The sequence below is a fragment of the Euwallacea fornicatus genome, chromosome 12 (genome assembly GCF_040115645.1).
Source record: "Euwallacea fornicatus isolate EFF26 chromosome 12, ASM4011564v1, whole genome shotgun sequence".
NCBI classification, from domain to species: domain Eukaryota; kingdom Metazoa; phylum Arthropoda; class Insecta; order Coleoptera; family Curculionidae; genus Euwallacea; species Euwallacea fornicatus.
This window is the reverse complement of record NC_089552.1, coordinates 2,850,373-2,874,811: the sequence shown is the minus strand read 5'-3', so window position 1 is coordinate 2,874,811 and position 24,439 is coordinate 2,850,373. Positions and strand designations below refer to the sequence as shown.

Genomic DNA, 24,439 nt, shown 5'->3' with positions numbered 1-24,439 from the left:
GGTATGGGATGTCTTTTTATTCTGTGCTGATTTGGGATAAGTAAATCGAACTCAGTACCGGCCTTATGGGAGAACGAGGTTGGGCGGTAGACCAGGACGGGCGGCGCTGTTTCCTGGATGACAGTTTTTTTTTTGAGGAACAGGGGTGGTGATTAAAAATTTCATCTAACACGCTAGAGTTGATAAGGCTGATACTGATAGAATTTTATCATACCTAATGATGATATTAGTGTTTTTGTGAAGCAATTTTATTGAATTCGGATTGAGGATCTATCGTTTGAAAAATTGTGGTTGTTTCCGTTATTAGATGCTTCTTTAAATGAAACATTCGTCATTTCTTGTCAATTATAGTGGACGCTCATTTTAAGTTAAAGATAATTCGAATCGTCGCAATATTAATTTTTTGCATGGAAATAGTCAAATATTTTAAAATAAGTAGTGAATAAATTTTGATTCTGACAGATTTTGGTAAATACTTAATTGCGTTCAAATATGATGACTAATGTAGGGAGAATTTTATATTCGCCAAATTTTCAAGAAATATTGTGTTCTGAACTAGAATAGTTTCTTTATAAATTAAGTGACAGAGTAAAATAAAATAAGTCGATGACTTCCGTTAGGTGTTAGTAGAGTACTCAATTACATTTTTCAGGCTCAGCTCTTGATGTCGCTTTATTTGAAAAGTAAGCCCGTACTATATAATTATCCACCTATTGAACTTGTTAAATAAAAATTGTCATCATTTATTGTTGGGTGTGATGGAAAAATATGTTAAAGAAAATTTTAGGGAGTTTTCGGTGGTTATAAATTCAAACAACGGTAAAATTAAATAGAGTGAATTTACTTATTACTTGGAAATTAAATTAAATTATTATAAATAAGTACATAATTTAATAGTCCTATTAATACCTATTATGAGTTAAAAATACTACTTTACAATAATAGTAAGTTGCCAAGATTTTCTTGGAATGGTGTGACTAGATTTTCCGGGAATTGGCCCGTCCTGGAATGTTGCAGGCGTTATTTTGATTCCTGCAATAAAAGTCAATATTTAGTAAATATTTTCTGTAAATTAGAACTACAATTCAATTAAAAAGGCACTGCAGTCATTTACAATTGCGATTAAAAATTTAGGAAAATCAGAAAATGAGCGAAACCACTTGATCTAACATCCTTGTTCTATCGTAAATTAGCTTTGAGCACTTCTAACAAACTGACCTGCATGGGATACAAGAAACTTTCAACAGAATCCTCTCCAACAGAATTCTTGACGATACAAGTATAAACTCCCATGTCTTCCCAGGATATCGACCGAATGCTCAATTCCCCATCAGGCCTAATCGAAAAGCGAGTGTTGTCCTCTGTGTCTATCTCCTTGTTGCTGGGATCGTACCAAACGAGGTCGGGTTTGGGATTCCCCACTGATTTGCAAGGAAGAATGACATCTGATCCTATATAACACGAAAGTTAGAATTCTCTTATTTAAAAGAATTAGTAGAGACGTACCCATAACGTCCATGTACGCGGGGGCCCAGAAAGTCACCCTGGGGTGGTGGTGTGCCCCTACTATTTTTCTGGCAATTAGTTCTGTGAGATTCATTTCCCGCCCTTGGCCATTAGGGACGACTAGTTTGGTCATTTTTCTGTCTTTCTTAGAACCAGCTTCAGCTACGCAGTAGTAGGTGTCTTGATGGCGAGGTAGTACGTAGTTGATTACCAGACGAGAGGAAACTTTAGCTAAGCCTGGAGCAGTGCGTTCAACTATGAAGTTGTTATCTTCGAAACTCTCATTCTACAAAGTTGGACACGTTGAATTATAGTCGAAACGTTCATCGATTTAACTGGCATTTTAAGGATGAATTTAAATGGTACTTTATCACATATTTTCCTTACGCGGATTTGCTTTGAGCGATGAAGAAATTGCATTCTTTACCTCAGTTATCCTCATAGATCCTTTAAACCACTGGATAGTCGGTGGTGGAGATCCCATGGCTTCGCAATGCAGTTCCACATGTTTGCCAACATTTCTCTGGACGACTGATTCTGGAGGCTGATTGATTTTGACGAAATCCTGTGGTTTGTACGCGTTGTAACTTCCAATACTTTCTGGAAAAACACACAACTATACAGTCACCAATGCCAGATTTAGCTACAGTACTAAACAGAATATTTTCGGCTGTCTTTCGAGAATTTAAGTCTCGGACATCGCGCAACGGTGGCCAGCTCCATGATATGACCGTTTCAGTTGGGGAACGTATCGTGTAAGACCGATATGGACAAAATATAAAAAGTGTTGTTTTATCCAAGCATTCTTCGATTTTTTTATAAAGAGATATGAAGATGACCGATAAATATAAAATTAATGCCAAATGACGACAGCAAGGTCGGCATTTGAATTCAGTTATTTAAGCCTTGAAGACATGTATTTAAAATTATGTGTGTAGTCATTATTGTAGACGCCAAATTTATGTAGTAATAGAAAGGGAAATTAGGGAAAAAGTGTCCAGTAAATATGAAAGTCTTGGTTTTAATGTAGTTTTGATGTCTGACGTCGGATTCACAGAAAAACCAAATGGTTGATAGCATTTTTTCTGAAAATAAAGATTTATATACAGGGTGTAACATATCACCCCGAAGATGTTTCAGAGTGTTATTATACTCGGCAAAATACTAAAAAAATGCGAATGCCATGATCAAAAATGCACTATATTCGAAATACAGAGTGGGAAAGTTTCATATTTTTTCTCATATTTTGCATTTTTCCCATGTATGAATTGAATTCATTTTTTTAAATTTTGTAGTCCTATTTTCTTTAAAACTCTCTACAACAAAGTGTCAAAATAGTCAGTAGCAATATACACGGTATTATATTTTTTAGGATATGTACTATTTTATGCCTTGTATTTGTTTGAAACACCCTGTATGAATTCTGATAACAAATTTAAATTACTCGTTCATTTCTTTAGCTTTTTCGTGCTTTGCAGTATTTTCATATCTTTGACCGATTTCATAAGATTTATAAAAATATTTATTGATGAACGTTAAGGATGCAAAGGAAGTATGGAAAAAAATAATCATTTGACTCAGCAAAAAGAAAATGATCAACAAAAAATGCAAAATGTGAGAAGAAATTTGATATTTTACCACGCTGTATATCCAAAATAGTGCTTTATTGACCAAGGGTCTGTTAGCATTTTTTTATCATTTTGCAAAGTGCTATCGCTTTCTGACATCTTTATGATGATATATGACATCCTGTATGACGTATAAGTTCATAGATATTCCCGTTCGAAGATGACAATAGAGGGAACCAGTAGGACGAAACACTACATAAAGAAAAATAAATCTGGAACTTGGCACTGAATAGTTCTAATTTTAGTGATGAGTTGGATTGTTTGATGTTAGTTCTGTTTGCGTTTTAAGAAGTTTGAGGGCGTTTCATCTTACCTTCGGGAAAGGCGTTGACGTCGTTCTCTACTTCGTTCTCATTACTCAAATGCCTGCTGTACACCAACTGGAGGCAGAGAGTTGTAAGTAATACTGATAGTTTAACCTGCAACAAAAGACACAATTTTTAAACATGCTTGACGGGTGCCAAATCCCGTATTAAAATAATTGAGTAATGTGAAGTACCAAATTCTCGATTTTTGGTGCGACAAGCGATCATATTTTTAACACACATAATTATCTCTAGGCAAAGAAAGAAAACCCATCACGTATATGCGATAGGTTATCGGTGAGATTGCAGCAAGTAGTTTTTATTTTCAGTGACCCTTTTTGCATGGGTCGGGCAATTTTAATTAATTTCGATAAATCTTTACGTCTTCGCGATAACCCTGGATGAATGGATGACCAGATGAGCTGTAAATTATCGCCGTATTAACTCAGTTAATATAGTTGAAAAATTAGTGTCTAATGTCCAGCTATTCATAATTTTTGTATTTTTCACCATTAATTAAGTTCGGTGTCGCAATTGAGAAAAAATCATTTGAGCAGATATTAAATTTCAGATATTGACGTAACTTTAATAAATTATCAATCTCATTAAACTGTCTGCGCTTACAAAAGGTGAATAACAAGCGATTGAATTATGAAAAGAGGAAACTTCCATTAAGCGTCTTATAAATTAATCTCAATCTCTTTAAGTGTGCGTATGTGTGGTATGATTTTCATTCATTAATTCCATTGTGTTTACCGCTTTATCGTTTTATCAGCTGTTGACCGTGTACATAGTAAGGCGGTAAATTCCTTTCGGAGTACTACGACTTAATTTTTACTATGTTTACGCTTAGGATCATTAGCTTAGGTCAACAGTCACTAACTCCTTCAGGTCTACAATGAAAACATAAACAGGAAATTTTCAATTAGCCTTGGTTTGTGGACATCCAAAAATGTATTACGACTTTGCAATTTCAGTCCTTCACTAGAATAATTTCGAAAAACTATTGAAAACATCGACTAATAACGAACGTTGTTATATTGGAATTGATCAATCAATCGTTAAGATTGTGTTAAGTCGATGACACTACGATTTGACGTCAACGAGAAACTAGGGTCAACTAGGGCATAAGAGAACTACTTAGCTTCTCGGCGATATTTACGTGATCAGTTTACTTTTAAACATTCTCGAATATGAAGGGGAGCCGCGCGATTGGTGATTGCTCTATACGGTTCACGTTCAAAACATGACTAGAAACGGTTCATTCTTATCAATAGTCTCAGTCACATTGAAATGGTAAAAACAAAGATTTCCCAACAAAGGTTGTTGGCTTCGCAATTCGCGTGTTTTTGTTATATAGAACAAATTCATATAAGAGTCTAAGCTGATACAAGATCATGTTTTGCTGTTAAGTACAAACGATGATAGTAACCAGCTAGTAAGGAGTACTGTGTGCTGGGACAACGATTCTCGCGACATGCATTTAAGATAATGTTATACACACAAAAAATTTGAGGAATTTACGAATAAATGTGAAGTTCAGGGACAAGGACAATCTCCGATTAAATGCTTAATCAATTAAATATTTAATTGTTCTCTACAATCACCATTAAACTAAGCTCATTTTCGTGCTTTCAATTGGAGCGTATTAAATAGTCATCAAATTCCAGAAATTGGTAAATTGATAAATTGACTTAAATTTACTAATAACTCTACAGTAATTAATTAATATTCGAATTTGGCCTTACGAAAGTAATGCCAATTATATTCAAATCAATAGCGCCATCGTCTCTTAAGCACGAACTAATTGTTAGATCATTATGCTAATTAGTGAATCAATAATTGATAAAGTCGTTTAAAGTATATCTCGGGAGTATGAGCGTCAGATTGTGTTGAAAGTTTTTCGGTATAGAAAAAAGTTCAGGGCCGGTCGATGTCACATTTGATAAGTTCATATCATGAAAACTTGTAGTCAGCCGTAATTTGTTAACGCAAAGCGTTTCGCGTAAGATCCAAGGAAGACCGGGTGTCTTTCCGTACTGTATAATTCAAAGAGATCGCAGGTGAACGATCCCTAGTTTCACGCGAATCCCCCGAAATTTCCTTCCATCTACATAGTTTAGAACTTAACCCAGAAACACTATCAGACCTTGTTGCCCATGGCAACAGCAGTAGTATCTCGGTGCGTGTGGTACCACCGACGGGGACCAATGGCTCCTTAATGACCACTCTAATTAGGTTTGTGCACCGAACGGTATTGGTTTTTCTCATTAGAACCGCAGTGCATGGGCCATACCGCAGTCTTGTGATTATGCAGTACCTACTTAATTATGGGTGGCGACTGTGGCGGTACCCAGTCGAGTGTTGTTGGAATTTTTCACCAAGAATCTCGTTTTATTTAACTTTTAACGACGATTATCGATATGCTAATTGCGTTATGTTTGTAAAGTAACAAGTGTAGGTGGGTGGCTTCTCTCAGGTTTAATTGTGACTGGACAAACGAAAATTGACATGGAGCATTTGTCTCGCTAACTAGGGAGTAAAGGGGAATTAACCTGAACTGACTTGAACTAACCTGTGCAGTTTATTTATTGTATGTTCATCGACATATATACCAAATTGAATAGAAGCCTTATGGCTAAGTAAATTTGTCACTACCATTCTGAAAATTCTTCTCATTATATTATTTATGTGTATGATAACCCTTAATATTTTATTCGTTAAAAATATTAAATCAGAAACAACTGTCCAGAACTAAACAGAAAGTTCAAATTTTAAGTTCAAAATTTTCTTTTCACAGCCACTTTTTATTGCCAATTTCGAGTTGTCAGAAGTATTTGTTTCGAGTTCCGGACTGGACGAATCTTTGTCTTTGCCTCAATAGGATTATATTTCTGTGATTTTCATTTATGTCATCGTTCCATTTTGGGCACATCTTCAATCGACTTTCAAAGACAATTCAGCCAATTCCGTTAATTAAACAAAAATTAATCTTCGCCTTGCGGTCGTACTCTAAACGTAAGAAATCCATGGTTGATGATGGAAGACCGCGCTAGACTGAGTGGTACCACTAAAGTTGGCGTTCCTGGCTAATTGCTGGTGTGAAGGTGACCTGCATAATTTCATTAGTCATCGAGATGACACTGAAATATTTTAACCTGCGACCCAATTTAAATGCCAGTTTTGTAAAATTTAACCGTTTCTTTAGTTTTTTTTTCTTATTAACCTTACGCAACTTCGTCGATCTGACTCCTCAGTTATTACTTAAGCCCATGGAATTAATACTGTGGTAATTTTCCGTTGATAAACCAAGCTATCCAGAAGGATCATGTGATGGCAACTTAAAAATAGTTCTTAAAAAGCTTAGTTTGATTATGATTGCTCATCTTTGCTGGTTCACGTAGAAGCTTTCGACATTGCTACTGACGCAAATCTTTCGATAGGTCGATACAGAATGCATAATAAAATCGACCTTTATTCGACTATTGGGAGGTTTATTTTCGAACCATTTTATGCCGATTACAGTTTTGAATTATTGTGCTATTAGAAATTTTCGTTTGCTATCTAACGTAATCCTAGGTCAGAGAAAAAATATTTCTCTTAAATCTTTAGTTGACCAAGTAGCGAATTTAAGAGTGGAGATAACAGGTCATTGCAAGTCCCAACAGGTCGTACAGTAGTTTGCGATACCAATAATTGTCACTGGATGATAGCATCTCGTGTCCTGGGACGAGCAGCGGGGACTTTTCTTTTTTGTATGCATTCTATCAGTTCTATTGATAACAGTTTCTTGGAAGTTAATCGAGAAGTGCACGAAATCGTGATTCTTAATTCAAGCGCTTTCTACCTGGGTTTGGTATTGGTCCAACCCGACAAGTATCGACTTATCAAACCAGTATTTGCTCTTCTTGTTAGAACCTGCTTATTTTTGCTGTATAATAATTACTCATGTACACATATGATGAAGATCACTTTATTAGTTTTTTTTTTTAATGTATTAACTGAATGTTACTTTGTACCATTTAACAAGTATACTTTAAAACACTGGAAGGTTTGCTATCGTGAGATTTTTTTCATGGTTATTTTGTGATTGTTATATTTGTGCTTTTTTTATATGAATATTGGCTGTATATGCGAAAGTTTTATCTAGATGTTCCAAGGTTTTTCAGACGAGCCTCCTTCCATGGTTTACTTTTATATTATCTGAGATTCCATGAACTATCAACTCTTTTTAGTCCCGATATAATTCTTAATTTAGGACAAAAAAAATATGTACATAAGATAAAGGATTTGTTTTGTATTAAAAATTAAAATTTTATTTTTACCCCGGGTTTATATCATGTTTAATTCAGATTCTGTTTTTTGTTGTATTTTATTTCTTTTGAAACCACTGCACACACCCATTTTAATTATCATTCGTACTTTATTTGAAGTTAAATATACAGGGTAAACCACAAAGAAGGTGTTATTAAGATGGCGAATTATCTCTAATGTTCTGCCCTGGATATTCATACCAAACATGAAAGATTTCAGTTCCTCGAAAGAATTTGATTTTTTTTTAAATTTGAAATTTAACACGTAGAAGTCCAAATTCCATAATTTAGTTGCGGGAGCATATGCAAAAATATATTCGGCATTTAGTTATCACGCAAATTTAATTAAAACAAAAGCATTTTTTAAACTTCTTTATGATATTGGAAATTCCAATTTTAGCATGTCTAAATCCTAGGAAATTCCTAATCCGTTTATGCCCAAAAGCCCTATTTAAGTCGAGTTTACCTAACTTTTTAATTCCTGAACACGTACATATATAAGTACAACTCGGAAATTTTCAAAATTAGGCATCAGCAACAAAAATTAAGAATGACTCCTGAAGGACTAGCAATTGAGAATTAAAGAGTTAGAAAAGCCTGGGCTTACTTGCAATATACAACTTGTAATAATATTGTGCAACCTCTAAAGCCCTTGTGCCTAACAAAACTGTCCGTTGCCCGTCACGTTTTTCTCTATATGTCGCTCGTGCTTTAAATGCCGTCCTAAGATGATTCCGTGTTGTAATGCGAAAATAAATTTAAATTAGGTAAATAATAAGATTCCTTGCTACTTGATGTTACATTGACCAAGGTAATTCAATTACCTCTTATCTGTCCCCAAAAAGTTTCCACCGGGGTTCAAAGATTTATAGAATTTTGTACTCTCAAGAAAATAAAATAATTAGAATTAGTTTCACGAGATTTTGCATTCCTTTTGAATACTCATACTCATTATACAATACATAAATACATATTTCGAATCTAGATTCCTCATAGAAAATAATGCTCTTTCCAATTTAAATTCATTATATACACAAAATGGACCAAATTTACTGGTTGTTACGGATATGATATGATGCGTGAAATTCCCAGCCTTCAAATATATGAAGTAATCAGAGAAGTAACCGGAACGTTTGATCAAATAGTGAACTTTCAAATGAATTGAAGAGATAAGCTGGGAGACAAGAAAGTGGAAACCACGCACAGAAGAAATTCAATCTACCGCTTTGTGGATTAATAGAATGTCTTACATCCACTGAAAATTCGTTCAAGATATACAAGGAGCTATTTTGTTCCAATGAATTATACGTTCTCACGCCCTTTTTTTTCCTGCCTTTGAGAGAGTAGAAAACGGGAAATTCGGAGAGCGAGAACACATGGGGAACCGGGAACACCTTGAGACCATAGAGAGCTGTAGGGGAGACAGAACCACGAGGTGCGTTTATTTCGTCTTCCAAAATTAAGAATAGGCAACAAAGGGGAAGCATAGGTCGCCCTTTGATCCAAAAATTGAACGTTTCGTTAACTTGATTTCGGATTTAAAGGAAAATTTTATATTTTTATTAAGGCCATTAACGTTTCACTCGCAGCCCCCTAAACCCCCCCTTGAATGTTTCTGGGAATGCCCTATGATAACCAGAGCTATTTCTAACATGCAAAAATTCGACTAAAACTAAGATGATACAAAATCTCAATGTGCGTGTTGGTTTTTTGCAATCGGGAATAAGTTATAACTCTTCAATAAAAAAAAAAAAAATGTAACTTACCATTTTTTGCACACCGATCAAGGCCGCGCGGGTAAACTTAAAATAAAAACCGACTAAAAATTGGTTTATGACGCTTTAGAATGAATTTCGGGTAAAAAAATGAACTCAAAGGGCTTTATGTCACGTGACACTCCAGTAGAAACAATTCGTATGAAATGCGAGCGACGATGAAGAACAATCAATAAACGTGGGGCGCGAATGCTCAAAATGAAAAAACATTTAGTCGACAGTGAAACAGATGAAGAACGGGAATGGTCACCGCGTCAGTGATCGTGACAGTCAACTAACCAAGCCGGTGGTCACTCTTGAAGTGAGTTCCTTGAGGTGCCCGGTGCGCTCTTTAAACGGCATGAATGAAAATTCTCGCATGAGTTGCGTCATCTAATTTAGCGGCAAGCCGACCAATGAGAACGGCCAATTGGAAGGCATTCCTGGTAACACCTTCGCTGCCGAAGGAACCTCAAGCAGCGTTATCAGAACCCGATAGGATTTTCGGCTTTTGGGTACCACGTCCGGCTGTAACTTATTGACTTTTTCGTACTCGATCCGTTTAAACTCTATGGAATGTCGCTACGGAATTGTTTGCATAGAATATTCGTGTTGACTCATCTGAAAATTTATGTCTTATTGAAGAAAATAGATTTTTAACGCTTGGAGCATGAATATTTGTGTCTATCTATCAGAAGTTGTTTACCATATAGGTTGTCAATGATAATATTTTGGTGACTCATCAATTTTGAGAAAAAGTTGTTTCGTGTTTTTTCTAACAATTTCGTTGAAATAGAAATTTGTAAATACCCTCCACAACAACATGCCTGCGGTTTATTGCCAAATATTTCCCCTTAACCTTCAAACAAGTTTCCTGGTTCAGTATGTCCAACTAGTAAACGTTAAAATTTATTCTGATCGTATCCCACTTCGAGCAAGAAAATCCATATGACCAAAACGTTCATTGTTTAAAAATTTGCAGATTGCCTCTTCATGGAAATTTCCCTGCGTCGTATAGATGGCAAATGCTTGTTTCGACTTGCCGCATTTGTAACTCCATGGTGTATTTCACTAATTTTTGAAATTGTATTGGGTGACATCACTGGTTCAAAAAAAAAAGATTTAACCAGTTATGTGACAGTCACGTTCTCGTTGACGTCTGGAATCATAGTCATAAAAACGTCAGCATGAAAGTTTGGTCTTGCCGATTTCAACTCGGTACCTTAGTGGTTTCAACCGCTTTTTTGAAGCTATTTGCACATAAATCTGCCCAAAATTATCGACGTAAAGCAGATTTATTGTGGAAAGTACTTCAAACAATTCAGCTGAAACCATCAGCAAGAAAAACTGCTGTTGCATTAACTCAAAATAAATTTATACGGTGGACAAATACTTATTGAGGCTTCGCAGAGTTTCTTAGTATTCGTACATCTAGTTTTGATGGCCATAGAAACTTGAAAAACTACATTGTAAGTGGTTAACATGGGAACATATTTTATTGTTACGAGTCAGTATTAATATTTGAGTAATCTGGCAAGCTTGCTACCGCCCTAATGTAACCTTAAAACAAGTGTCATAGTGTACAGGGGGCGATGCATCAATTTTCCATGGAGAACTTTGCCGCAAATAAAAAATGAATTGGTTATAATGCCGCAACCGCTTCTCGACAGTCAGATATAGGGTATTCAATATTAAAATATTTTGCGTTTTTAATTCATAGCTTCTAATATATGCAGTTGTTTCACACCCGGTACCGTTTTTTTTTTATTATTAAACGATGGGTCATACTGTGTTAGGTCACGATCCGATCACGGTCAAGTCCAATATTGTAGCATTGATTTTGTGTGTTAAACAGTGACTCGATTAAATAAACAACGTCAAATGAATGTTACAATATCTACCCTGACCATGATTAGACCGGCGGCCTGATCCGTAATACAAACTTTCTTTAATCTGGTTTGGAAACATGAATGTTGTTGAGATATATTTTTTGCTGAACATGCTTATAGTTTTTATTTCAAAGTATTGCTATTAATAGGCGCTATTGAAAAATTTTGCCCATGACTCGAAAGGGTCCTAAAAGAAACAGAGAAGCCTGATTTTAAACCAGCGGCAGGTAGTCCTTAGTAGAACCGCAACAAAAGTCCTCTAGATTTTTCAACTAGTTTTAGGCGCCAGTTCACATAGCCTTTTACGGGAAATATGGTATCATAATTCAAATTAAATATCCGAAAAATTAAAGATTTGCAAAAAAACGAACAAAAACCCGAAACTTTGCCATTTTCTGCTGTCTCTTCAAACGAGGCAGCTTAAAATTGAAACAGCGTATGTAAACACTTTTTCCATTGTTCTCAAGCATTTCATTTTGCTTCCCTTGCTGTAAAATTTATCATCATTCATTTCCGACGGTTTTCAATGGGATGGCCAATATATCCGGTGTTATCACATGTATCCATGTATTGGAAGAACTTTCAAACTGTAAACCTTCAACGGACATCAATATCACTTCCCCAACGGTTACCACGTGCTCCTCCATGTGGGCAATCCTGTCGTAATTAATTTATTGAATTCAGTGAACATGACCATGCAAAATCTGAACCATTGTGCTTCTTACGGCAACACGCAGTTGGCCTTCAAAAATAGATCGAAATATCTGGTCCCCAAAAAGCAATCTTCTGAAACCTTACTAGGCACGAAAATACCCTTTTAATATTGGGCTTCAATTTGTCTATTACAACTGGAAGTGTAATTTTGTCGAGGTGGCACGTGGTATATGAAGGACGAAATGATGGTTTCGTGTACATAATTAGTGTGGTGGAGATGCTTCCCTACCAATTTGCTCATTTGGATGGGCCTTAAGTTCCGGCTTCAATTTGTCGCTTTTAAATAGGCTAATGATGAACGCATGCTGATTTTCAATTTAGTAATTGAGGAATGCGTTGCAGAGCAAGGTTGTCATCGATATTTTTAAACGTTTTTTTTTTAAGTTAATAAATCAATTTTTTCGCACTAAGGGGGTTAGATCGGCTCTTAGCTAAACCGGCGGAAACATTAGATCGGAGACCGGTAATTGAACTTAATAGGTTACTGAATGATATAGAAGTTGAACAAAACGCATCTTCAGGTTAATAAAGTCCTTTTAGAAAGCATAACTTTTTTAGAAACTTCCTACACCTTCGTATGGTCTTCTTTATTCCTTGAGGGCGTAACCTCAGAAACTTTCTTTTGGGATCCTTCTGGGTCGTGTTCCGTATCATTGATGTTTCCTGTTGGGCCTATTTTCCTATTCTTATCAAGCGTCCGGATTTTCCCGTTTGCCCTTTCTTAATCTGTTAATATCAAGATAATAAAAATGTCTGAATTATGTGTCACCGTCGTATAACAGGCACGTTCTATAAAGATCTGGTTTAACGGTTAATCCTGATTAATTTGACGTTTGGATTAAAATTTAAGTATCCTTTATAGTCGAGTTTCGTTCTTCTAAAAAAAAGGTTTATGTTGAGATTTATTTGGGACATTTTTATATCAAAAACTTGCCGTTTTCTGGCATCGCATGTTAAAGGCCTTTGCAACCTTCGGTTAGTCGAAAGGTCCGACTTCACTATTTTTAATATGCAGGTGACTGCACGCATTTTTGCAACAATTTAGAATAGACAGTTTTCGGTTTTAAAATGTCAAATCTCTGGGAAAAGATCTTTGCTTATATCGCCTACAAGAACCTTTTAACTTAAACATTTCCAGATGAGCTCAAGAGTTCCAAAGTGGTACTTAACCCCAAAAAGCGACCCTTCTGCACTTTTAATTGCAGCCCAACTTCCCGTTGTCGTTCTCAAAAATATTTGAGAGAGCTGCACGCAATGAAACCGTCGAATTGTCCTCGCATAACACAGGGTGTCCCAAAATAAGTGAACGTCGTCGACTTTAAAATCAAAGCATTTTCGCAAGCCAAATTTCCAAACATCCAAGCAAAAACATTTTATTAATTTGAATGAAGTCATCCTTGATCACTTTATTGTTGGAATTTCTGGTTATATTAGGTCAAATTGAATACGACAATAGGTCATGAAAAAACCAATTTTTGGGTCTGTTAAATGGGTGCGAAGTACGTTCTCTCGCCTTGTTTCTAAAACAGACAATGAACAACAGGTTTATAATGGCCTGTACATTATTAACCTAGTAAGCTAATGAAGAAATCGGCCGTAATGCCGTTACCATTCCCATTGCTGTTTTACTAATGGTTGCCATGGAAATTGATGTAAAGTGAAACGTCACTGTTAATGTTATGGTTCAATGTGTGTTGTCTTTTTGTGTTTCGGATTTAGTTTATGCTCTGCTATTTCTCAGCGCTGTATGTTTTGGCATTTTAACTTGACGTTATGACCATAATGCAGTACTACTTCGTAACCAACTTTCCCAAATTTTTGGGAAAGTTGGTGATGTTGGCCTCATTTTTGGTTCTAGAGCCTATTATTGGCATCTGGGGGACCTAGTTTGGGACACCCTATATATTCAGCGATTGCCATTATGGGTTCGTACGAGGCACATGCAGAGCTGGCTATTTTCATCACTGCGAATTACATTTATGATAATGTTGACCGTGGTAACAGGGTGGCGGGATAGTATTTTTGACCTTTGCCAAGCATTTCATTCAAATAGTCACCGCGTGCTGGGTGGATGTTTGTGAGCTGATTGCATCATATTTACTGAATGCACGTCAGGCCGGATAATGCAAAGTGGCAGATTTTATCGGATATGACTAATTATGAGGCGGCATGGGATTTTTTTACTTCCTCTGTGATGCTTTTTGCTGGCAATGTAGATTTTTACTACATTTAAAAATACTTTACGTTACATATAAAGAAATCGTTATAATTTCCTGAAGTAAGTAAACTCCAAATCCACCGAGCGTTAAACGAGAGTTTGAGCATAAAAATATATTACAGTAAACTGAATTTTGGCATATAAAGTGGAGACTTTCTTAATATGAAATCGGTGCCTAAACGGGTCTCATTTCGTAACTTACAAAATGAAAGCGGGCAGTTTTATTTCGCAATTCCAGATAACAAATGGCGTCCGTAGCAACAATGGTTGCCGTAGTTCTTCATATATGAGGCGCGGTTTTAGTGATCAAGACTGTCCGTTTCATTGTCGTAATTTCTTTATCATAAAGTAAAATTTGAGGAGAAAACTTCAAAACTCATTAGGACATGCGTTTAGGCTAACTCGAAGCGTGTGGAACTCGTCCCGCAGATCTCGGGTCTTCGCGCAAAGCTGTGATGCAGCTTACAAAAACTGGCTACGCGATCGCGACAAGTGTAAAAATAACAAAAATTCGAACATTTGCGAAAAATTCCTTTCATGACCCATAGATAATGATTTACTTGCCAGGTAATTTTGGCTGTGACTCATTCGAACAGAAAAGCGACAAATACGTTGCGTACAAATTCCTATGGCTCGTGTTAAAAAAAAAAAAAAAAAACACCGCGCATGCAGTATTTTCTGATTTCACATGCCGGGATGCATCCACTTGAATTAACGGAAATGACAAAACTCATTCGCTTGACAACTTTCGTCTTTTCTTCATAACTTGTTCCGTACGCCTTATTTCAGCCTGCGGAGACGTGATAACTCCTTGTCCTGCCAAAAAAAACCGGCCCAAATCCTAAGCAAATCATTTTCGAATGAAAGAAAATGATCGCGAACAATTTTACGCGTTAATTTACCTGTGGTGGTAATTATCTTGGTCGCAAATATGCCACCTTTCTGACCAATTCGGACCTAAAGTATAATAAAATGGTGTGGTGTCCAGCTAACGCGAGTTATGGTTATAATACCTATTGGCTATATTGTAAATGTAAAGGAAAGGAAAGAAGATTATAGGTCCGAACGCCTTCTTAATAGTACCAATGCTCCGGCTAATAATTACTCGGTTTGATTTGTTGTCGAAGGATCGATTAAGTATCGACCATAATATTTCTATTTTAGCAGAAATTCAGCGGAGTCTGCCAATTATCGGGTTCTTTAATTGTGGCGCGCTGGATTTATGGCTACTTTCTCGTTAATGCAAGTATAATGGTTTACGATTGTTCGGGTTCGAATTATTTTCTTTTCTGGGTTAGTAATTATGGTGATTGGTCAGGTGATCAAAATTTTTTCGTTTTTCACTTGCACCGACCAGTGACTGAGTTACTTTTCTAGGTAACGCCCTCGTTCGGATTTCTTGAACTCAATCCCGAGATTCCTGAATACTTCGCCGAAGTGGTTCTACGTGACTTTTCACATTACGCCAATTTCAAATTGCAGCTTTGCTCGATGCACCCGTATTTTAAAACCGAATGCCTTAGCAACAGTCTACGTGAGCCAACTCGGGTAGTTCCGAGGAGGACACTTTCTGAAAGGTTTTTTTTCTCCTTGCCGTGCCTTTAATTTCGCAGGTCGTAAAATTGGTGGTTGTAAAATCTCCCTTGTATCGTTGTAAATTTCCTTCCGCTGGTTCTGTTGCCGGGCAATAAAGCCGGGGCCCCGATTTTATTTCTGCCTCTTGCGAACTAAAAATTTCGTTTTTGGGCGGTAATCGAACTTTCATTCAGCCGCCGCGGCCTATTTCACGATGAGTTTCGGTGGGCCATTAAAAGCAGAAAACGACAAGAGTTTCCCGTCTGCGAATCTTGGCACATAACTAGGCTGAATTAATTTTCGAAGTGATTCACAGAATTTCAGCCTCTAAATCAGCGGCGGAAATTTGGAATCAGGCCCAAGGCTCATGAGGTACGTTTCTGGATTTTAGGAAACGCATCCGAATTAGACCTGACCGTTTACCTGACCGCTATTTGAACGGTGAACTGCGCACCAATTTGAACTCTGATTGGGAATAGGTGCGCTTGTAAGGAGGGCCAAAGTAATACCATGATAATCCTCTTAACATAACCGTATTATAGACCTAAATCGTAACAAGTAACGACGTAAACAACGTATGTAATTAACTTGGAAGTCGCGTTGCTGTTGATAAACACAATAATTTTCGCCAAACGTCGATCGTCATAGAATGATAGTTATCTGGTAAATATTATTGTGTTGTTTACGCACAATCTGGAGGAGTGGCACTTTTGGTGCGAAACACTTTCCAAGTTCAAGGCTGGTTGTGAACGACGATCACTTGTCACGGTCAGAATCACAAACGCAAATTCTTTCGGATCGATGAGGTGATTGAGTGATTTTTTTAATCCGATTTTGTGGTTTTACGTTCTGCTTTAAGTCGTGAATGCAATTTCTCTCAGAATTGATCTTAAAAAAAGTTGACCACCTGAAAGCCTTGGAAACGGTGTTCCTCGGAAGCAGCGTGAGTTGCACGAAGGCGTAAAAAATATCCAAATTTAAGTGTTTTGGATAAAGACCACAGGACAGTTTTAGATAAAAGTAGTACGTATTTCACAAATGTTATTACGTCTCCTTTGGAAATTTTACTTGTTGGCATATGATCGGGCAATCGTAATGAAAATCACAACTTTTACAACATTTACATGCAAAGTGCATTTCAAGGTGATCCGAGTGTCGTCTGAGCTACAGTTGCGTCAATTATAATTGCACAAATCGCGTTTTTTGGCCTAATTTAAAACGAAAACCGACATCGAATAAGTATCCAGAGGGAAACTGTGCGACTTGGGTTCAATCCGAACTTTACCAGTAATATGTGGAGTATTTCGCAGCCTCGCGTAAGGGGCAATTTGAAGCTGTTGCCGTGACTTAGATGACGAATCTCTCATGTGAGGACCAGGGTCAATAGTACCCCGCTACCTCCAAAATTACTGGCGGTAGTATGTTTTCTGGGAGCCATATTGGTAATCACGTTAGATAAAACTCGGTAATAGGGGTTTTCTCAATAGAATATCCATCGGTCGACACCTCTCGTGCCGTTGTAGATGGAACAAAGCACACGGGATGTTTCAAAAAGGTGGTGCCAAATTTAGGAGCGTCACTGCGGTAGAAATTTTTTGTTGCAATCCCTTAATCAAAAACAAGCCCTTTCGACTCTGGAGCAATTTTTGCCCAACGACGTAATGTTGGGGTCTATATGCAAGCATTTTCTACCGCAATGTCCTCTGTAACATTTCCAAGTTTGGCACCAGCTCTTCGAGGGATCCTGTGAGTAGAGGTTGTTTTGGAGATGTTTAGGTGTTAAATGGGGAAAATTGTAAATCATGCGCTTAGCTGAAAGATTTCTCCTGCTTGAGACAGACAAGGAATCTATTTTAATGGAAACAAGAGGGAAAATATGGAATTCACGAAATGGGCTCTGTGCATTCATGCAAAATCATACAGGTGTTTTGCTTAAGATGTAGGATCATTATGTGTATAGGCGTGTAACCCACGCGATTTAAATAAACAGTAGTATGTTACATTCCGAGGTGGAAAGTGTTTTCTTTTCACCGAGAAATTTAATAGTTAGTTATTATCTAGAGACACTTAACAACTTTCTAAGTATTTTCCTCAAAAGTTCTTTCAACGCGTATTTTGGATAACAGAGCTAAAAGAAAAAACTACAATCCTTATATGCAGTAGGTGACGACCCAGCACATGAAGGGCGGCGGATTTTGTTAGGGATAAGGGGACAGCGATTAAAAATTTCCTGCATAACGCCAGATTCGCAAAAGTTGGCCCTGATTATAGGGCAATGTATAGTATGTTAGGGACGATGCTAGGTATTAATTGAAATAGGTCAAGAACTCACGGAAGGAAATCAGGGCGGAAGGTAACAATCGCAATCGTTTCTAAGTACCTCATTTGAGAGTCTGGGAAATCCCGTCTGAATCAGCCTCATTTACGCCTTCCAGTTGATCGCCACTGCTCCCTGTGATCTCAAAGGTTTAAAGTATTTCGGAGTCCACTAGAACTCCAAAAACATCTATTTCAAATAATTCATTCTGTGGTTCTCAGTTTGTTCCATTTGACGATGAGACAATTTTGACACAAGTCCGAAACAACACGTCGTTCATCATCACCAATACTTTGGAAGATAAAAAAAATCTATTGAGGGTCGTATAAATGTCCCTTGAGGTGGTCATTGCGTGAATTTCGAAACGCTGGTGTCACCATCCAACAAAAATAAGTGATCATTAATAGGAATTTGTCTAGAATCCGTCCTTTTCGAATAATAGGCACAATCAGCGGTCATCTGAAGTAATTGTGCAATCTGGTGCAATAACCTTGCACTGATTTAAAGCAATCATACAATCATCAGGAATGACATAACCGTTGTATCCATAGGAGAGATGCTACAACGGATTCATTGTAAGGTTGCAATTGACGGATGCCATTGAACGAAGAATTTTTATGTTTCCGACTTATTTGCTGAGGCTGCTTGGGTGGCTTTAACTTCTGATAAGACGTATTTATTCTCTCTATTAGCTCAATGTCGCGGATATGCAACGGATGGGATGACACATTGGACAAATCCCACAGCATGTGCTGCGATATTTTTTTCTCGGAAATATTTCGTTCGAATTGCCACAAAAAATTAATTTTTTCTAGTTGAATTTCGCGAATTTAGGCCAGTATGTGTCTCGATCGAAAGTTTTGTCTTGTGACCCTTATCTTTTGCCTTCGAGCATTTATTGGCACATATTAGGATCTAGAATTTTATCGGAAATTATCAGGCGCGAAAATGTCTTAAAAATCGCAATATTGCGCAACATTCTTTGAAGAACTAACCAACTCTTCATCATCACATTCTTATCGTCCGTCATCGAATATCTGGCTATTTTCTACTTTTGCGAGGTAATCAAATTAATTGCTGAAAAGAAAACATTTCCAAGAGCAAACGTACATCTGGTAATTTAACCCTATCAATGAATGTATCGGCCATCTGGCAGACCAGCTATTTGCTGACGTAGCTCATCAAGTGTCGCGAATCACATGATTTGCTTGTGCCAATGCGGAATGCCGATGGGACTGAATGAGTGACGGCGATTAATGATTTTTTTGGCATGGAACAACTGCGGTTACCAGACTTCATGGGAATGATTTGATTAGGATTAAAATTAAACCAGTTATTTTCATAGGTCTGGTGACAGCCACAAGGTTTGTCGGCACTTGTTTGATTTGGCCATTAAATGTCTGTTGACCTTTTGACCAATCTGGTGAAGTGTCACACGTGTTAAATCGTAATCAAGACATTCTTGGTATTGGCTTTCCTCAGTTAATTTCTATGTAATGAGCGCTTGGATCTTCTCGGTGCCACACCAAATTAAGCCACAGTTGAAAAAAATACTATTTCATGCTGTCGCTTAGTTTGCAAAGTACCTGCGTTCCAAGTCAAAACAAAACGCATGTCCTGACAATATGGCGGACGCAAAATTTGTCTATATTTGTCACTTTGGTGAATTCGAATGCAACTAGCCCCTTACTGAAATCTGCCACGGTCCAAATGACTTTTCAACTTATTTTATAACTATTTGACTATTTACCTGCGAAAAAGTGAGCGTTCCAATGTTTCAAATTATCTTTAGGTTACAATTAGCGCCCACGATGGCCACAGTGACAGCAAAAAGCTTAATTTAAGTGAGAAAATAATTGTGGAAACGGAAATTAGAGCCGGTAAGTTTGCTTCGCGACCATATGCGGTATCAGGAAACGTTCGAAATACGGGCCGCAATCACCGCACAATAAAAGAGTATTTTATATCTTGCGAAGTAAACCTAAATGAATGCTCCATGTTTAAATTTAAATTGCACATCTTAAAAATCGTGAGAGCTATATGCAAAATGAAATAAAATTATTTGACCATAAACTTTTGTATGATGCAAATTGGCATGTTTTGGCAGGAAGAATATGTACGCAGATCAAGTTTGTGGCGACTGCCCCGCATAAACGTCCCAATAATCATTTCGATTTCTGCTATTCGGCGGCCTTCCGCGGACCGGCAATCGCAGTGTTTATCAGAGTTCCTGAGACTTTTGTGCCGATCTGACAATGTCGCCTCATTTCGCACATTAAGCGTGGATTCGACATCTTAAAATTTTGATTTTTTGCGTATATTGTCGGAAACTTATAGAAACAAATATTTCCTTCGCGTAGTAATCAACTTGTTTTTCATTCGGCTTCCCTCACGTTGTTGAAGAAGCTCGAAGGTTCTAAAAATATCAAACTACGATATCACATGCTCAATTCATTGCTGATTAACATTTCAAGCTTCATACTCTCGAAATTACTGGTTAATTTTTATAAAGAAGAAGGTACTGGGCAGAGCGCAACAATATCCCCAGAAAAAGTCACCAACTTCTATGTATATTCTGATGTCCTACCTCCTCATCGATAATGCCGCTGACTACGTGCTTATGTAATAATTAAATAATAGCTAGATCAATTTCTGGTTGTAACTTTCCTGGGTATATAAATCTAGCCTGTTTCCTATTGGTTACTGACTGTAAATTATCAATCATCAGGCAGAGAGGTTCCAAATGTGGCAAATTGACCGAGTATCTTCGTAATGTTACGCATACCTTCACATCGAAGAAATTCGTGATGCAAAAAGTGATCTTTATGGCATCCAAGTTTGGTTCGCTTTACACTATCGTTATGACTCACTTGTAGATACATTGGACACATACGTATGTAGTTATTTATTTGAATGCGGTCTAGAAAGTGGCGGCTTGAGCTGCGCTGTAATTGATCGTTGGTGTTCAAAGAGATTTTAATGAGAGCCTCTCATCTAAGAGATATCAACAGTAATCGAAGATTGTTTCCTGAATTTGAGCACCCCCCTCCGTTCAATTATCTTCCTGTGTTATTAACTTTCAACATTCATTCCAGTATTCAATCACAATTCCACCAATTTCCGAGTCCAAGCCCACAATTCAGAGTAATAACTTTAACGCCGCCGACCACGGCGAGTGTTTTTACTCCGATTAACCTTCCACAAACCGAACGAAAAGAATAAGCATAACGGCCATTAGACCGCGGGACATTTTCTATAATTGGTACAACACAACGAAAGGAAAAAAGGAATGTGATACATAAATAAGGGCAATTTTCGAGCTCATTGAATCTTGATTGAACGGCGCCATTTTTCTCAATGGAAAACGAAAGGAGGATGACTCCTAATTAGGAGTAATCTTTCAGTAAACGATTTTTTTTTAACGCTGTTTAACCATATTTAAGAATTCTGAGTACATTTGAAAAGCTGTTCTCAGCACAAAAGCGAAACTGTTTTACACATTTTAATGATTAAAAATAAATTAAGACCTAATTAAGAAATGTGAGTCTAAAAACGTCATTTCGATGCAAATTGCCTTTGTAACAATGGAAGGTCTAAGGGTGCTTTAAAAGGTTTTAATCGTAATGTTTTCAAACTTCCTTCTTTGGCGGCTTCTGATGAGAAGTCATCATGGAAATAGTTAAAATAATTTTTTATTAAACTGTGTCCATTCAACAAAGTTCTGGAGTAAAAAAAAACGGTTAAGCTTGTAAATCAGACATCGGCATTTATTATAAGCCGGGGACTTCTGGAAACGAAATGCCAAAGCATGATTATCCGAAACAGGTGTTTTACCTGTTAAGTGCGGTCATTGTTTGTGCTGGTAAAGCGATGCGTCGCTTTGGTAGTGGTGCTGTGCGGTAAATTGAAACTAAAAGAGCCTTTACCTCACGCTCGCGTAAAAAGATGAATAAGGCTGCGAAGAACAGGTGGCACCCATTGAATGTTTTAGAAGTAGATTAATGAAACGCGTTTGAACGTTTCCATGTGGCGTGTAGGGACCGCAAGCATTAGTTGAAGAAAATTGTGGAGAAACTCACGATACATACGGAAGAACGCGGATTTACTTTATATAATTTTCCTTTTTCTGAAGTTCGTGCACCGCCAGTTGCTGAAATGTCACTTAAACTTAAAGTCCAGAGCCTCTCTCTCCCTTACTTGTTGATTAGAGCGTTTCACATGATCTTTCTTTTTTTATAATTCCCTGTTCCTCCAGCTCGCATGAATACATTTGTTTTCAATTTTGCAAGGTGTTTCTGAAAAATATAACCACCTTTTGGCTGCATGTACATGTGCGAGTCATACTATGAGGAGGTCTTTGTTAGTTTTCTGAAAATGTCTCCTCGAAGAGGACATGCAGGCGGCTCATTTGAATAAATACGTAAATAAACGGTAACAGGCAGACGAAAATATGTAATATGATCAAGCTCGATTTAATAAAGAATTCAAATTTTTTTGGAGAGAAAGGGGGTCAGTATCACACCAGCAAAAAGTTGGGGAGGGATAAAAGTTGCATAACCCCGCATAAGAGTGAGTGTCATTCTTTAGCTTCTTAATAACAACTAATGATAAGTTAGTAGCGTTATGACAATGTTTGAGGAAAATATCTTATAACCTCTTGGAGGTATAGGGAAAATTTGGACAAATCAGAAAATGTGGCTCCGTTTATTGAAAAGGAAAATGTGTTTGTAACTAAAAATGTCCTGCTCTCATCTCTCACTCATATTCCCCTCAACAATGAGAAATCACATTTAAAAAACTAACTTTTTTGGTTTTTTAATCACAAAATCGAAATCGCACCGCCGGCATCACAAAATTATAAATTTCTTGTTCTCATCTTTCATTTATGTTTGTCGTATGTGTTGAAATAAATCTGAATGATAAATCATATTTTCAGAAATATATTTTTTTAATTACAAAATCACAGTGTAATAATTACACAGTGATTACCTGCCATGAGTGCCAACCTTTTGAAAAAAAATCTATCTGTTCATGTCAATCTATTCTTATTAAAGTTTATTAGTTAGAGGGCTTACCATTATTTTTTTAAAACCTTCACCACCGACCACAATAATAACAAATCCGCTTTAAATCACTGCACAAACAAATCTATGCAAATATCGGAAAATTTGGAGAGATTGAACACTCCCACAGGCCTAAAGTAATTTCATGTAATTAATGTCACCAATAATTTGTCGGTTTTATACTTAGCAATCCGTAAGACAGGTTGGCGCTGCCCAAAATCGCTTTTTTAATAGGTTTTTTGGCAAACATTGTGAAAGGGCCAGAAATGCTGTTTAATGTGGTCAAAACCACACATTTTAAAGAAATCAGGATACAACCAGTTTAAATGTTATAATCAGGTTAAAGCTAGAGATTTTTAAACTGTCTGTGGCATTGAATCCATGTATCTTGCATATTTCACGTGAGACTAAGCTCAAGCAGAGTCTGTAAATTGATCCATCAATTTCGTTAAGTAATAATGACATAACATTGTTCCAACTACTTTAAGCAATTGAAATTTCTAACTCGTGACACACATTTTTGAGGTGATTAAAAAAGGGTACTTACCATCTTGATTCGGTGCTCGACACAACTCAGAGTGATGAAGTCAACCCTTAGATATTTATATATACGAACGAGAAGAAATAATTATCAGGACCGGGCTAGGGGATGGAGGACAAGTCAAACGACGCGCAGCTATCGGAAAAAGCCTCCGTTAAGATTGAGCACTTTTTACCCCCTTTCTTCTCTCCGGCAGACTAAAAAACTAAATTGGAAAGAAGCTATGGAAGATCCAATTGAAACCTCTCAAAAGTTGTTGTTGAAATTTATTTCTATTTTAACTGGGGGAGCAGGGAGGTATCAGTACTTCCTCAGGTCTCAAAGTGCACCCCTGCTCTAATTAATAATGAGTACTTAATTTATAAAAATAGAGGCGGGAGCCTATTTACAGAGGCGTCGGTTGTCCCTATTTGAAGACGACCCCAAAAACAGCAAATTGGGGGTAATGTTGTTCAAGCCAACTGGCCTATTAAACTCATCAGGGGGCACTTGTAGCTGTTGTTTTCGATCTTAACAATAAACTAATTCTAATTACGAGCGCTTGGGGACATATTAGTTAGTTAATTACGTATATATATTTTTTCATGGGTCATAAGTGTAATTATTGTTTAATTAT

The 24,439-nt window shown here is 37.0% G+C and overlaps 2 protein-coding genes across 6 annotated transcripts in view; one reads left to right on the top strand and one right to left on the bottom strand.

Moving 5' to 3' along the window:
* LOC136342578 (uncharacterized) overlaps window positions 1–24,439 on the top strand; it is a 46,161-nt gene that overhangs the window by 1,561 nt on the left and 20,161 nt on the right. The window lies entirely within an intron of this gene.
* Window positions 826–23,957, bottom strand: ImpL2 (Ecdysone-inducible gene L2). Of its 2 annotated transcripts, none has more exons than XM_066288160.1 (6): window positions 23,830–23,957; window positions 3,448–3,553; window positions 1,934–2,106; window positions 1,507–1,792; window positions 1,219–1,451; window positions 826–1,032 (listed from the first exon to the last, which is right to left on the bottom strand). In XM_066288160.1, the coding sequence occupies exons 1-6, from the start codon at window positions 23,830–23,832 to the stop codon at window positions 1,021–1,023; spliced, it is 813 nt and encodes a 270-aa protein (XP_066144257.1). In that variant the 5' UTR covers window positions 23,833–23,957; the 3' UTR covers window positions 826–1,020. The 2 variants fall into 2 exon arrangements, with proteins under 2 accessions (XP_066144257.1, XP_066144256.1); XM_066288159.1 differs by lacking the exon at window positions 23,830–23,957 and adding an exon at window positions 9,519–9,847.

Coding starts and splice junctions, on each gene's coding strand:
- ImpL2 (XM_066288160.1), bottom strand. Junction 2,107..3,447: donor CGTCAACGCCTTTCCCGAAG/GTAAGATGAAAC, acceptor GTGTTTTTCCAG/AAAGTATTGGAAGTTACAAC. Junction 1,793..1,933: donor GATCTATGAGGATAACTGAG/GTAAAGAATGCA, acceptor CCAACTTTGTAG/AATGAGAGTTTCGAAGATAA.